This window comes from Anomaloglossus baeobatrachus, chromosome 10, assembly GCF_048569485.1.
Source record: "Anomaloglossus baeobatrachus isolate aAnoBae1 chromosome 10, aAnoBae1.hap1, whole genome shotgun sequence".
In the NCBI taxonomy this organism is placed as follows: Eukaryota; Metazoa; Chordata; class Amphibia; order Anura; family Aromobatidae; genus Anomaloglossus; species Anomaloglossus baeobatrachus.
In genome coordinates this window covers 174397461-174413868 of record NC_134362.1, presented here as the reverse complement: position 1 = coordinate 174413868, position 16408 = coordinate 174397461, and the positions used below count along the sequence as shown (strand labels likewise).

Below are 16408 nucleotides of genomic sequence, written 5' to 3'. Positions count from 1 at the left end.
TTATTACACCTATTACATATTGGGATAGGATCTTGGTGATGGGAATAACCCTTTAACACTAGAAGTCCCAGAAATTTCGAGCTCCCCCTGAAGTCACGAAAGAGGGTCAAATGACCCTTATTCCAAACTGTAATTAAGGCTATTACTGTCGCACCACAGGAGGTTGGAAAACAACAACCTCCTGTGGTGCGACAGTAATGGCCTTAATTACAGAACAAAAGACGATGATTATAGGATGTTACCTAGAATCCTTCAGGTCATTCGACCCGTCTCTGGGTTCCAAAGGTAGAAATGTTAAATGACCCCTCTCTGGGACTTCTAGTGTTAATGCCAAGATTGGATCCCTTCCGAACAATTAATAGGGTAGACAGAGTTTTCAGCCATATTGAACCTAAGGGCTCTTATGAAATTTAGGGTTTCTTGTGAATGACAGTGTTGAGAAATGGTCTGGAGGATTGAGAGCTGCTTTGTTCCGATTTGATTCTTGGTCCAAAGTATATGGGGTACTTTGCACACTACGACATCACAAGCCGATGCTTGCGATGCCGAGCCCGATAGTCCCCGCCCCCGTCGCAGCAGCGATATATTGTGATAGCTGCCGTAGCGAACATTATCACTACGGCAGCGTCACAGGCACTCACCTGCCCTGCGACGTCGCTCTGGCCGGTGAACCGCCTCCTTCCTAAGGGGGCGGGTCATCCGGCATCACAGCGACACACGGCAGGCGGCCAATAGAAGCGGAGGGGCGGAGATGAGTGGGACGTAAACATCCCGCCCACCTCCGTCCTTCCGCATAGCCGGTGTGAGCCACGGTGACGCAGGTAAACTGATGTTCCTCTCTCCTGCGGCTTCTCACACAGCGATGTGTGCTGCCGCAGGGGAACGAGGAACAACATCGTACCGTCGCTGCAGCGAAAATATGAAAATGTCGGACACTACACCGATGATACGATTACGACGCTTTTGCGCTCGTTAATCGTATCAAAAAATGATTTACACACTATGACATCGACAGCGACGCTGGATGTGCATCACTTTCGATTTGACCCCACCGACATCACACCTGTGATGTCGTAGTGTGCAAAGTACCCCTAAGTCTCGAAGATTGGGTCACTTCCAAACAATTAATAGGGTGGACATAGTTTTCGGCTATGTTGGGCCTAAAGAGTCGCATGAAATTTAAGGTATTTTGATTGCCCTTTGTGAATGACAATGTTGAGATATGGACTGGAGAATTGAAGGCTCCTTTGTTTTGATTTGATGTTTGGTCCAATGCATGTGTCTCGAAGATTGGGTCACTTCTGAATAATTAACAGGGTGGACAGGGTTTTCAGCAATGTTGGGCCTAAACAGTTGCATGAAATTTAGGATTTCTTGACTACCCTTTGTAAAGGACAGTGTTGAGAAATGGATTGGAGGATTGAGGGTTGCTTTTTCCTGATCCGATTCTCAATCCAAAGTATGTGTCTTGAAGATTGGATCCTTTCCGAACAATTAATAGGGTGGACAGAGTTTTTAGCCATGTTGGGCCTAAAAGATCGCTGAAGTTTAGGGTTTCTTGATGGCACTTTGTGAATGACAATGTTGAAAAATGGATTGGAGGGATTGAGAGCTGCTTTATTCCAATTCGATTCTTGGTCCATCTCTAACGTAGAGGCTTAGTGGGAGTAACCATTGATTTAGGCCTTGTCAACTGTAGTGAAATATTATTCCCATGGAAATTTGGACCTTCACAGCCCAAAAAGTACAGAAATTATCTTGAAACACGTGGGTTACTTTCTCAAGTCTCATCTCTTTGAAATTGTATTGCATGCACGGTTCATTTCTGAAAGCTCAGCAGAGCCACTGATGCTAATACTACGCGGATGTTCGTCAATTCCGGATATAATTAACACAGTACCGTTCAATTGATACATGTATATATTTTTTTGTCTTCTAGCAACAAGGAGCTGCCACATCTGTCTACTGCGCGGTCTCCCCAGACCTGGAAGGCCTTGGAGGGATGTACTTCAACAACTGCTGCCGATGCCTGCCGTCACAGGAGGCCCAAAGAGAGGAGACGGCGGAGGCCTTGTGGGAGCTGAGCGAGAGGCTTATCCAAGAACGAGTTGGCAGCCAGTCCAAATAGCAGGGAGCCGCCGTTAGGATCAAAACACACGGAGTGTGTGCGCGTTAGGAACCTGCCAGCTTTGGAAGCTTTCCAACCCTATCATCAAGAGGGTTTCTATATACCTCTGATACAGATTAACTAGTGTTAAATGGAATAATAGCAGTCACAACATAGTGAAAAATGTTAAGTACTAGTGGGAAATGGGGAATTCTGCAGGGTTAAAGGGACAATATCTCTTTCTTGTTAGTAGTTAAGCTGAATTTTCTTTGTCTCGTTTTGATTTCTTCCTAATATTAAAGATAAAGGTCGAACATAAATGATGATGGTTCCTCCTCAAAACATTGATCCGGGTCTGGTAAATCTCAGGACTAATTATTACAATTTATCATGTGGTATAGACTTCTTTTTTTTTTTATTTCATTGGCCGGAGATCAACTTAGAAGGATTCCATCAGCACAGGATGACTGCTCAATCCAAATACAGGTGCTGGGTGCATCAGGGCGGGGCCAAATATTTAAGGGCACCTTTCTATCTGCTTGTGTAGCGCCCCACGGGGCAGGTGGTTAACCTACTCGTTGCTGGGCCGTTGCAGCTCGGGTCAGACGACGACGCAGGTGGCCTTGCCCGGCTCCGTTGCCCCGAGGCGTACAATAAAAGGAAGGGAAAGTGGGGTGATTAGGAGAGATTGTCGTGACGCCACCTGTGGTATGCGGCCAGGGAGTACTAACCACCACAGAATTCCTCACCGGGCAGGTGTTATGGCAGCTGGGATGGTGTGGGCCCAGGGTGGGATGAAGACGGCTGTAGTCCCTTGGAAGCAATGGAGCGCAGGGTGACAGCGTCGCTAAACAGCGTCTGAGTCGGAAACTGCTTTTACTCACGGAGTTAAAGCTGCACCCAGGTGCTGGTCTCTGCCGTCGTGGGCTCCGGTCAATCCCAAGCAAGTAAAAGGGCCACCACTGGTGTTTGAAGAGAGAGAGAATGTCCTTTTCCTAGGATGTCCCCCTCAACAGTTACGAACCCGGGCCTAGTGAAGTTCAAGAGTTCTAGAAGTGTCTTGTCAGAACTATGGTCCCGACTTTTCTGTGTGAGTGTTTTGCACCTATCTCTACCCCCAATGGTGCCCGCCCCCTGGCTGTTGTCCTAGCGATTGGAAAGTCCCATTACTCTGTATGGCTAACCCCTCTGCCCCAAGACAGCTCCCCAGTGGGAAGGACCTAACTGTATGTGAGATGAAATGTGGTGACACTTATGGTTAACCCCCCCCCCTTACCTGATATGGTCACCACACCTTAACTGAGGTGCAGTATCCTGTAGCAACCAGAGCCTCAGGGGCACCACACTTGTTTCTATCTCCACCCTCCTGCTCTTCTTTGATTCAAATAGTAACCAGAGGAAAGAAAGGGTGTAATCGCGCTGCCGTGGATATAAGCAGGAGATGAATCCAAGGGTTAATCTTCGTGATTTTTATTATGCAACGCGTTTCAGAGTCCAAACGACTCTCATCAGGAATCAAAAAACACTGACGTTCATTTGCTCTTCTTTGATTGTATAGATGAAGAGATGGATGTTTGAAAACCGCGCCAAAGACCACTAGTGCAGGAGATGGATTTAACGTGACTTTATTCCATATTCAGGTCTACGCGTTTCAGGAGCGTCCACTCCCTTCCTCAGGACAATACAGGCACAAGCAACATCAAACATTTTGATGTTGCTTTGTGCCTGTATTGTCCTGAGGAAGGGAGCGGACGCTCCTGAAACGCGTAGACCTGAATATGGAATAAAGTCACGTTAAATCCATCTCCTGCACTAGTGGTCTTTGGCGCGGTTTTCAAACATCCATCTCTTCATCTATACTATCCATTACAGGGATGACTGCTGCCTTTGACCTATTTCATATGCCTGCATAGTGGTTGTGACTGTCACAACTACACTTGGTGAGTAACCTCTGTGAATCATACCCCATTTGTTTGTCGGGTAAGACCCTATTGCGCTCCTTTTCCACAGTGTTTTGCACGCTCTTCTTTGATTGACAGTTCTGGCTTTATAGAGGCAGAGATTGGTGAAAAGCAAGCAGGTGGGAAGGTGCCCTTAAATATTTGGCCATGCCCTGAGCACCTGTACTTGGTCAGGGAGCAGCCAAAAGATTTAAATGCACCTTCCCCCACCTCTCTCTGCCTCTATGAATCCACAGCTGTCAATCAAAGAAGAGAAAGAGGGAAAATATACAGGTTTGAAAGTGCACTTAAATCTTTGGCCACGCCTTGATGCACCAAGTGCCTGTACTTGGTCAAGGCACAGCCAAAGATTTAAGTGCACCTTCCCACCTGCATGTTTTCCCTCTGTCTCCACCTTCCTTCTCTTTTTTTTTTTGATTAACAGCTCAGGCTTCATCGAGGCAGAGATAGGTGGAAAGGTGCATTTAAATCTTTGGTCACACCCTGATGCACCAAGCGCTTGTACTTGTTTGAGCAGTCATTCTGTGCTGACAAAGTCCCTTTCCACTTGAGCGGGAATCGGATACTTCCCATGGATAGGAGAGGATATTATTTTTTTAATAGTCTGTGATGGTAACAAACTCCTTTTTCTAATCCATTACAACCCCTCTAACCAAGTTTATTCCAACATCATCTAACTATTCATTTCAGACATGGTCCTGGCCGACTATTAAGAGTAAATTTCTATGAAGCGCCGCAGCATTGCTTCAGAGTAAAATATACATGGCTGCAATAACAAAGCAGGTCAGAGATTGATACTGCTCGGGGTTTTGGCAGCATCATTCAGCTATTATGTTCTCTTTAAGAGGTTATCCACCACTGTAACATTGGCCTATCCTCAGGATTGGTCATCAGTGTCTGATTGGCATGGGTGCGGGGTGTGATACCCGCCCTATCAGCTGTTCTCAGTGCCGCCGGAAATGCTCGGTTCAAGAACTGCCCCACCTTCTGATAGTGGCCGTAGTCAGATACTGCACATCCGCCTCTCATTCTAATCAATAGGAGGCGGATGTGCACTGCCCGGCCATGGCCGCTATCGGAAGACAGGTCAGCTCTTGAACTGAGCATTTCCGGCGGCCTGCTGCTGCTGCCACCACCGAGAACAGCTGATTGGTGGGGATGCTGGGTCCCAACCGATCAGTCATTGATGACTTATCTATCCTAAGGCCATCAATGCTAAATTGGTGGACAACCCCTTTAAGTAGCCCCAACCGGTCATCATTTGTGGAGAACCCAATGAGATGCCCATCAGAAATGATCACAACACTCCTGTAGTACTAAGAAAACTTACAAAGAAAAAATATAAAAATAACAAGTTGGTCCTCAATTCTAGCCCAGAACCATTGGTCAAAAATTTCATTTGTGGTCATTAGATTAAAGCGATATTCTAAAGTTTAGAAGTTTGAATAGGAATAAACTTCTGGATCACTGGGAGTCCGACCAGAGAGGTCTGCGCTCAAATGGTCTTCAGAACTCCCAAATAATAAATAGAGGTGCTCATGATTGACCACTGCTCTATTCACATAGAGTTCCTTAGAGCCCTGGCTCTCGGGATCGGTTGCGTCCAGCAGTTGGACGTTGCCTCAAGTTAATGGTAGTTTCCAAACTTTTAGTAAATGGGGTAGTCTTAAGTGGAGATTAAAACCAGATTCTGTTGTGATTTTGCCATTATTTTGCCCAAAAAGCAGCAAATGTTTGAACTCCCCCCTTAATGTCAGCACAATATATTATTATTCAAGTACGATTGGTAAAGTGGACCAAGGCTCGGCTTATGTATTAGAGATTGATGATTTACATTCTATGTGTGTATTTTTAATTTCTATATCTGTTTGATTCTACTGATAATTCGATTCAATAAAACACAAGATTATTCTACTACGTCCGTCTCAATCTTTTATCTAATTTCTACTCAATGAATTGAGATGTTAACAATACAGCGACTTCATGAAAACCAAGATATAGGTTTAGCTGCTCTGTAAAATGGTTTCCTCAATTCTTAGTTTATCCACTACCCCGACAGAGGTTGCTCATATAGAATGGACCTCCATTCATTGTCCATGGGGCTTCTGTTCAAAGCCAAGTACAACACTCGTTTTACTTGATAGTCCCATAGTCAAGGAATGAAGGGGATATTTGCAAATCCTAGACAACAGGGCTCAGCAGAGACTTCAGCACACCCCATACACTCACGGAGACTGGGTTTCACCTCGGTGATGTCGGGTCAACTTCCAATTCCGGACGTTGATGTGAAATCAGAGGTCACTGTAGCCCAGGTCACGTGATGGGAATGAACGTACAGCGATAGCACCACTCACAGGCCAAATTGACAACAAAAAGTATTTAGAAAAAAACTTCTGTCACAGTATAGCGCCCCTGAAGCCATCAGGGAGCTACAAGGTACTGCATCCCCACCAGGATGCAGGGCCTACCCCCTAGGGACCCAGAAGACCAATGGCGGTAACAAATAAACACTCCAGATAATCCCTGTTTTTTCCCCAAATTCCCCATAGACTGGTACCAGGCTAGGGTTGGACCAATGGATGGCTGCCTAGATGTTGGAGCCAATCCAGTCCACTAGACGACCAGGTGGGACGAGCAGTCAGTGGACAGTCAGTCAGTGAGTCAGTGACAGGGAGAGAAGAAGGACTGCCAAGAGTGAACAGTGACCTGAGGGCCCAGGCGGTTGGTTGCCAGTGGAGTACTCCCAGAACCACGCACCAGCGGGGTACAGAAACCTAGGTCAGGCAAACGCTCCAGGCAGACCTGATAAAATCTGCACAGTGAGGGGACCATCAAGAACCTCAATGACCTTGAAGTTCGGGACACAGTAGCAACGGGAGAACCGGGGAACCGGACCAGAGACCCCGACCCCACAGGGTTTATGCTACCGTCATACAGACTTCCGTTAAGAGACTATCAGCTGCTCCAAGCCACGGGGAACCACCAACTAAAGACCGGTGCAGGGGAAAGAAGCCACCAGGTTACTAAACCGGCACTAGGACAAAGGGGACCTGCGGTTGAGACCAGCCGGCCTCGGGTGACCAGTTTCCAGCTTACTGTAAGTAAAGGAACCAGTTACACTGCAACCCCTTGTGTGGCATATCTTCTTTCTACACCCATCTACATCACCTATCCTCTGGGGCCTGGCCCTGCTTGCGGAGGGCCTAACACCAGCCCCAGTAGTGCCAGTAGTGAGAACTGTGCAGCGGCGGCTCCATCTACATAGCTGCAACACTACAAGTGGCGTCATGTGATAAACTTTCATTTATTTCCCTTGTAAATATACCCCTTTTAAAAAGCACCCAGGGCACGGGACCAGGCAACGGCCACCAAGTGACATTCCCCAGTTGTAGACCGCCCGGGACAGGGTACCCCATAACCCTGGGCGACACAACAGCTTTCCACTGATGTGCCCATTATGCTTTGTAGTGGACCACCTCTTTACAGGGTTTCTCCACACCAGGGGAAACTTTCATCAAGCAGTGCACTTTGCCAGAATCTAACAGTTGGTAATGTACTCACTGTCAGGATTCAGCTCTGCTCACTGGTTCAAGTAGTCAGCTCATGACTGCAAGTATGCGATTTTCATACTTGTGGTCAAATACCGACTTCTCTCAACACAACCACTCTAAAGTTTTGTTTTTTTTTGTGGAGGACCTTTACCAGAGAGAAGAGCAGTAACCAATGATGAGTGAGTTTCGAAACTCAGATTCGCGATACTCGTAACGAGTACTGTCTAATACTCGTGTATTCATTCCAAATAGTGTGTGCAATTTAAGTCAATGGGGAACACTCGCAATGTAACGAGTAACCCGAATTCCGCACTATTCATGCGAGTAGTGAATAGTGAGGCATTCGGGTTACTCGTCACAGTGCGAGTATTCCCCATTGACTTGCGTTGTACACACTATTTGGAACGCATACGCGAGTATAAAGGGGGCTTTACATGCGACATCGCTAGCGATGTCGCTCGTGAAAGCACCCGCCCTCATCGTTTGTGCGTCTCAGCTGCCCGTGGCGCACAATATCACGAGTACCCGTCACACGTACTTACCTTCCTAGCGACGTTGCTGTGGCCAGAGAACTGCCTCTTTTCTAAGGGGGTGGTTCGTGCGGCGTCACAGCGACCTCACACGGCAGGCATCCAATTGAAGCGGAGGGGCGGAGAGCAGCCGCATGAAAGTAACGCCCACCTCATTGCCGGAGGACGCAGGTACGGTGTTGTTTGCCTTCCTGGGGTGTCACACGTAGTGATGTGTGCTGCCTCAGGAACGATGAACAACCTGCGTCTTGCACGAGCAACGACATTTGGGAAATGGACAACGTGTCAACAATCAAAGATTTGGTGAGTATTTTACATCGTTAGCGGTCGCTTGTACGTGTCACACGAAACAACGTCGCTAACGAGGCCGGATGTGCACCACAAATTCCGTGACCCCCAACGACATCTCGTTAGCGATGTCGTTGCGTGTAACGGGGCTTTTAGACAGCACACGTTATGAGTATCGCAAACCCGAGTATTTTGAAAGCCGCTCATCATTAGCAGTAACCATCTGGAAGACCCACCATGCCCTTGTATTACACAAACAGCCCATTCATTTCAACTGAAACCATGTAATACTTTAGCTTGCCTGTGGCGGCGCTGTAGAAAAAAAAAATTGAACACTGTTTAACAGGTGATCTCTAATTGGCCTATCAGTGGTCTCCTATATAAAAAAAAAGGACCATGAAACCGATACCCAAATAATAAGGAAAAATAATTTTCTGTGCATCATACGCTTAATGTTAACTAATTTATGCAAATTTCTATTCAAAACAACAAATTTGCAAAAAATTAAAATTAAATTAGGAACAGATGCGTTTTTGAGCCCTTAGATATTTTATAACACTTACCGATAAATTATTGTAAAAACATCTTTTTGGATTTCCCTTCCCCCTAAAAGCTGGCAAAATATAATTTCATTATGAGTATTGCTCTTTTAATTCTTCTTAATGCGCTCAGAAGATAGTTTAACATTTTTAATACCTTGTTAATTATTTTCATCGGAGGAAGGCGAAAAAAAAAAGGTAATTTTCCATCAGGCTGCGGCTTTGCCGAGCGGCGAGGACAGAGAAATTCAACCATTTCGCATTCTCCCTCGGACTTAATTTCCTCCTCGGGTAAGGGCGATTCAGTCGGTTTAGAAGTTTGTCAAGGTTGAGTACTTCTTGTCAGTTGTCCGACCCATAACCTCTCAAATGAAACACACATAATACTAAGCAGGGCAGCCTCCGACTGATCAATAATCTTGTAAGTGAGAGTCTGCAGGGATCTTCTTTGATGCAAGAAGTATTTAGGGTGTGAAAATTGATTGTCTGGGTAACTGCAAAACACATCCTTTTTAGCACACGTTCCTTGACTTCTTTTTCCTTCTTGCGCCTGAAGATAGATTGGCCTTTTCTCAAAGTTGTACCTGTAAAATGTCTATCAATGATCAATTATCTTGGGCCCTCTTACCCCAAAATAGGTGTTTACCGATTACCTAATATTTTCTAATGTACTTGTTAAAACGCGTTGGGTTTCAAAGTAGTGACGGGTTCTTTGCAACTGATGGGAGCCAATTCCAGTTTCTAAATGGTCCTCACTGGGGATAAAATTAAGGAATTTGGCTGTAAATGAGACCAAAACTCCGGCCACCGAGCCTGAAATGTGGTCTCTTAGGGCTGTTTCACACATCCGGCATTTTGCCGGATTGATGGATCCGTCACCCTCCAGTACAGTGGTAATACTGTACAATGGCATCACGGCAAGCTCCGGTCACATGACAGCATGTGACCGGAGCTTGCCGCAATGCCATTGTAATGTATTATACTGTACTGGAGTGCACCGGATCCATCAATCCGGTGAAATGCCGGATGTGTGAAACGGTCCTTAGTGACTGGATGTGAGCAAAGTTTCAACTGCATCTAGCTGCAGTGATTTTACCTTAAAGGGAACCTGACACCAGATTTGGTGACTATAAGGCTATGTGCGCACGTGTGCGTAATTCATGCAGTTACGCTGCGCTTTGTAGCGCAGCGTAACTGCATGCGTCCTGCGTCCCCTGCACAATCTATGGAGATTGTGCAGGGGCCGTGCGCACGTGGCATATTAGAACGCAGCGCTTCGGCTGCTGCCCGAATCGCTGCGTTCTAAGAAGTGACATGTCACTTCTTCCGTGCGCTCTGCCAGCAGCTCCTGCTCTGTCTATAGCAGGCGCTGCAGGCAGAGCGCACGTTCTCGCCGGCACTATGCACTTCAGAATGGAGCTTTTCAGCTGCGCTCTGAAGCGCACCTTTTCGGTGCGGTGCAGAGCGCACACGTGCGCACATAGCCTAAGCTGTAGCCACCACCAGTGAGCTCTTAACATGCTGCATATAAGAATCCAGGCCGCTGTGTAGAATGTAAAAATCACTTTATAATACTCACTTAAGGGGCGGTGCAGACTGGTCCGATGCGTGTCTCCATTTTCCGGTACCGGCGCCTCCTCTTTTGGTCATCTCTGTCCTCTTTCCTCTGAAGCCTGGGTGCATGACACCTCCTACGTCATCCACACAGGCCTGCATTGAGGACCTGCTCAGGTGCACTTTGATCTGCCCTGAGGAGGGCAGATCAAAGTATTGTAGTGCACCTGCGCGGGACCTCAATTCCGGCTAGTGTGGATGAGTTAGGACGTGTCATGCACCCAGGCTTCAGAAGAAGGAGGATAAAGATGGCCGAGAGAGGAGGTGCTGGTACCGGAGAACAGAGACACCCATCTGACCAGTCTGCACCGCACAGCCCTGTAGGTATTATAAAGTGATTTTTACGTTCTACATAGTGGTCTGGGCTTTTATATACAGCATTCTAACATGCTGTATATAAGAGGCTACTGGTGGATGCAGCAGCTTATAGGCCCCAAATTTGGTGACAAGTTCCCTTTAAATATGTTTAATACAGATCTGAGATCCTTAATACACTGATTTTTGTTGAGCACAGGCAAACAATCCATATCACCAAAAAGAGATGGACTGCCCAACACTCATCACTACTACAGCAGGTATCAACAGTAAGACCTATCGTAGGTGAACGTATCGCGAGAAGGAAAATCCGGCAAGGAGAGTGCAAAGTTGGCATAGGGACACTCATAAACGACATAATGGTCCTCAAAGAATTTTCAGAGAAAAAGAGGACAAGAAGTCCAGTGGCCATCATTGGAAACAAAAATCCTAAAAGTAGCCAAGCCATAAACTCCCATTTTCAGACATGTTTTGGGGTGTTTGCCCCTCATCAGTGCAAAGCAGGAGAATTGTGTCAAAGAAGTAAAGATTCTTTTTGACAATACCATGTTGGCATAGGAAGACTTGTAGGCCTTGCAATCTTTACCTAGGAATTTAAATATTCAGATAGCCTCTTCAAGGAGGTTGAGAACAAGAACTCTTCACATATGACTTAGGCTATGAAGCCAAACCAACACTCCATTTTCAGACATGTTTCAGGGTATTTGCCTCTCATCAGCAAAGGAGGAGAACTGGTTTGGCTGCGATAGAGGCCTTTGACAGGTATCAAATGGGTACAGATCCTCCTTGTTGAGAGCACCATTTTGGCATAGGCAGACTTGAAGGCTTGCAATCTTTTCCTAGGAATTTAAATATTCAGATAGCCTCTTCAAGAAGGTTGAGAACAAGAACTCTAGTGCCACCTATTGAAAGTAGCAGTCCTAGAAGTCAATATCAACTTTTGAAAAGGCCTTGGCTTATGAGTTGGGATAGGGAGCCAAACCAACACTTCATTTGGAGACAAGTGTTTCAGGGTGTTTACCTCTCATTAGTGGAAAGCAGGAGAACTGCAGGGTATTCATATATTGATGCTTTAATGAGCATTAGGATAAGAGGCCAAACCATAAACTCCATTTTCAGACACGTGTTTTGGGGTGTTTGCCCCTCAACAGTGCAAAGTAGGAGAACTTGTTTGATAGGGTGAGAGGAAGAAAATGTGGTGGATGAAGCTGCACTATAAGTCAATGTCTGGTTGATTAACATGACGTTGCTATAAAATAGAGACCAGATGCATTTAAAAATTGAAAGAAAAAATGCCTTCCAGAAATGTATTCATACATCACTTAAAATCCACTTTGGTGCAATGTAAGCATTGTCCCCAAAAAGCAGGGAAACACAGAAAATCCCTGCTCCTAAGCCGCCCGGATAATAGACTTTATACCTGCCTTTATGTATCCTGGCTTCTGTTTTCTGGATCGCTTTTGCCTCTCATTACTTGAAAAGCCTGTAGAGCGGCTGGAAGATTGAAAAGGAACACTGCAGCTCCACTGTTGTATCTCCAACTGATGATTCACAAATTAGCCCCATGCTTTAGATGAGGAGACCTCTCTGGCAGAGAGCTGCCGCGCAGTAAAACCGTCACTGTTATAGATGTCTTGGCAATGGAAGCCACTTGGTTATTTGTTGTACAGTCCAGGAAAAGAATTATGTGAAGTGTGCGGAGTGACAGATCGTATATATGCAGCAAGGAGGGAAGAGAAAGATACTTTACAACGAGCGAGACATCTGGAAATCACAAATTATATATCTATCCACATCCATCTCTCCATCTCCATTTTAATCTACATTCCCTATCGTTCTCTCTAGCGCTACATGGTATATATAACATTCATTTACCTACATCCATCCTGTGTCAAACTGGAGGGCCAGTAACCAACTCTGGGGGACCACATGCAAATATTACACTACCCTCATTTTCAAATTCGCCTTTGTTTCTATACAATAAATTGAGTAATTTGTTGTGTAAGATAAGATACTGCCTTTGTCTGTACATAGAGAATCAACAATATTGTGCCAACTACTGTTTAAATTGGAGTGAAAAGGCCCCCCAGGGAATTTACCTGTTACCTGGTTGGCCAGTACAAACCACATGCAAATATTACACTAACCTCATTCACAAATTCGCCTTTGTTTCTATACAATAAATTGAGTAATTTGTTATATGATGAGATATTGTCTTTGTCTGTACATAGAGAATCCACAATATTGTGCCAACTACTGTTTAAATAGGGGTGGAGAGGCCCCCCTGGGAATTACCTGTTACCCGGTGGGCAAGTACAAGTGACATACAAATATTACACTACCCTCATTCCCTCATTCACATTTTCTCCTATGTTTCTCTACAATAAATTGAGTAATTTGTTGTATGATGAGATACTGCTTTTGTCTGTACATAGAGAATCAACAATATTGTGCCAACTACTGTTTAAATTGATGTGGAGAGGCCCCCATGGGAATTTACCTGTTACCCGGTGGGCCAGTACAAGCCACATGCAAATATTACACTACCCTCATTCACAAATCACCTTTATTTCTATACAATCAATTGACTAATTTGTTGTATGATGAGATATAGTAGTTGGCACAATATTGTTCATTCTCTATGTACAGATAAAGGCAGAAGCTCATCATACAACAAATTACTCAATTTATTGTATAGAAATAAAGGTGAATTTGTGAACGAGGGTAGTGTAATATTTGCATGTGGCTTGTACTGGCCCACCGGGTAACAGGTATATTCCCAGGGGGGCCTCCAAACATCAATTTAAACAGTAGTTGGCACAATATTGTTTATTCTCTGTTTAAATTGATGTTGAGAGGCTCCCCTGGGAATTTACCCGTTACCCGGTGGGCCAGTACAAGCCACATGCAAATATTACACTGCCCTCATTTACATATCACCAAATTACTCAATTTATTGTATAGAAATAAAGGCGAATTTGTGAACGAGGGTAGTGTAATATTTGCATGTAGCTTGTACTGGCCCACCGGGTAACAGATATATTCCCAGGGGGGCCTCCAAACATCAATTTAAACAGTAGTTGGCACAATATTGTTGATTCTCTATGTACAAAGGCAGTATCACATCATAGAAAAAATTACTCGATTTATTGATAGAAATAAAGGCGAATCTAAAAATGAGGGTAGTGTAATATTTGCATGTGATCCCCCAGAGTCGGTTACTGGCCCTCCAGTTTGACACAGGATGGATGTAGATAATTGAATGTTATATATACCATGTAGCTCTGTTCTTAGCTGTTTAAATTGATGTTTAGAGGCCCCCTGGGAATTTACCTGTTACCCGGTGGGCCAGTACAAGCCACATGCAAATATTACACTACCCTAATTCACAAATTCGTCTTTGTTTCTATACAATAAATTGAGTAATTTGTTGTAGGATTAGATACTGCCTTTGTCTGTATATAGGGAATCAGCAATATTGTGCCAACTACTGTTTAAATAGGGGTGGAGAGGCCCCCCTGGGAATTTACTTGTTACCCGGTGGGCCAGTACAAGCCTTCATCCTTCTAATATTGGAAGAAAAAAAGCACCATAACAGAAAAAAAAAACGGTTGTTACTCCAGTTTCCTTCAATCAGATTGTCTGGATAGAGGGATAAATTGGTAGCACACAAAAAAAAAAAAATAAAATGGTTTAAAAATTGTGGCACGTTGAAGCCCAAAAAAGGTTCCATCTAGAACACAAATATTGCACAATTTTTTTGATATGGGAGAAGAAATAATTGTATCTGATTTTTTGGAGTGCTGTTAATGGATCCAAATTCCTTATTATTTGTTGAAACTACTTCCAGTTCATCCCAGATGATGGTAGAAATAGGGGAGACCTCCAACACTTCCACAAGATGCGGCAAATTTACCAGGCTTTACTTTCACTGAATGTTTCTTCTGGGTGGCATCGGGATGTTGCGTCATCAAACTCAGCACCAGCATCCTGTGACATCCAACAAACATAAAAAAACCTCCTACATCATGCACACAGGCCGGCATTGAGGACCTGCGCAGGTGCACTTTGATCTGCCCTGAGCAGAGCAGATCAAATTATTGTAGTACGCCTACGCATGACCTCATTGCCGGCACGTTTGCATGACGTAGGACACATCATGCACCCAGGCTTCAGAAGAAGGAGGACAAAGCTGGTCAAAAGAGGAGGCGACTGTACTGGAGAACGGAGCCACCCATTCGACCAGTCTGCACCGTACCGACCATTTAGGTGAGTATTATAAAATAATTTTTATGTTCTACACAGCGGCCTGCGCTGTTATATACAGTATGTTAGAAGTCTGTATATAAGAGGCCACTGGTGGTGGCCACAGCTTATAGTCACTAAAGCTGGTGACAGGTTCCCTTTAATATCTCATCAATTTAGGACAAATATCCATAGACAACCCAACGCCACTGGGGCTCAGGGTTCAAGTCCAACCAATGTCTACATCTGTATGGAGGAAGAGCTCTCTATCACTTCATAAAGAAGTAGAGAAAAGTCCTTAATATCCCACCAAGCTTGTACAAATATCTCTCCACAACCCAACACCACTGGGGCCCAGGTTTCAAGTTGAGCCAATGTTTACATTTGTATGGAGTTTTTGGAGTGCTCCCTGTGATTTGGTTGGTTTAGTCCAAAGCTTCAAAAATATTAAGTGTCTAAACTGGTAAAGTGGATTGTGGTCTTCATCGGGGACAGGTACTGACGTGAGTGAGAAGAATCTCTCCACCGAATGATAGATCCAAGAGCCATACACAAGACATGGCTGTCACATACAAAGATGAAGAAATTTCGGAATGTCTTAAATTCTCTGGTAAACACAGAAGATTTCTCAATTTCTTACTTCTAAACCCACACAGCAATGTAATGAAATAATACATGAGAATTAGCGCTGTTTCCATAATGTGACACCTGTCAGACTTCCAGATACTAAAAGACATGGGCAGTTGTTTATTTCAGAAATAACAACTTTGCAGCAAGAGTGAATATATGAGCGCTGTCAGGGCCGGCAATTAGATGTTGTTTACTATCAGGATAACAGCTCAGAAGCCTCCGCTGCCGAATACAATGATGTGTCTTTCCCAAAGGATCAAGAGCAGCCATACCCCACTCATACACCGCTCCCCGGCCCCTTACGAGACCCTTCCTCTCCAGTTCTATTAACTCCTTTACAGTGCTGGCCAAAAGTATTGGCGCCCCTGCATTTCTGTCAGATAATACTCAGTTTCTTCTTGAAAATAATTGCAATCACAAATTCTTTGGTATTATTATCTTCATTTAATTTGTCTTCAATGAAAAAAAAAATAAAAAAAATTGTCATAAAGCCAAATTGGATATGATTCCACACCAAACATAAAAAAGGGGGTGGACAAAAGTATTGGCACTGTTTGAAAAATCATGTGATGTTTCTCTAATTTGTGTAATTAACAGCAACTGTAACTTACCTGTGGCACCTAACAGG

At 44.7% G+C, this 16408-nt stretch overlaps 1 protein-coding gene across 1 annotated transcript in view; it reads left to right on the top strand.

The window, feature by feature from the left end:
* Positions 1 to 3689, top strand: part of WWOX (WW domain containing oxidoreductase) — a 1222377-nt gene extending 1218688 nt beyond the window's left edge. The window contains exon 10 of the mRNA XM_075326934.1: positions 1940 to 3689. Coding sequence (XP_075183049.1) covers positions 1940 to 2128 — 189 coding nt within the window. The 3' untranslated portion in view covers positions 2129 to 3689. The remainder of the gene's footprint in view (positions 1 to 1939) is intronic.
* The last annotated feature ends 12719 nt before the right edge of the window (positions 3690 to 16408 follow it).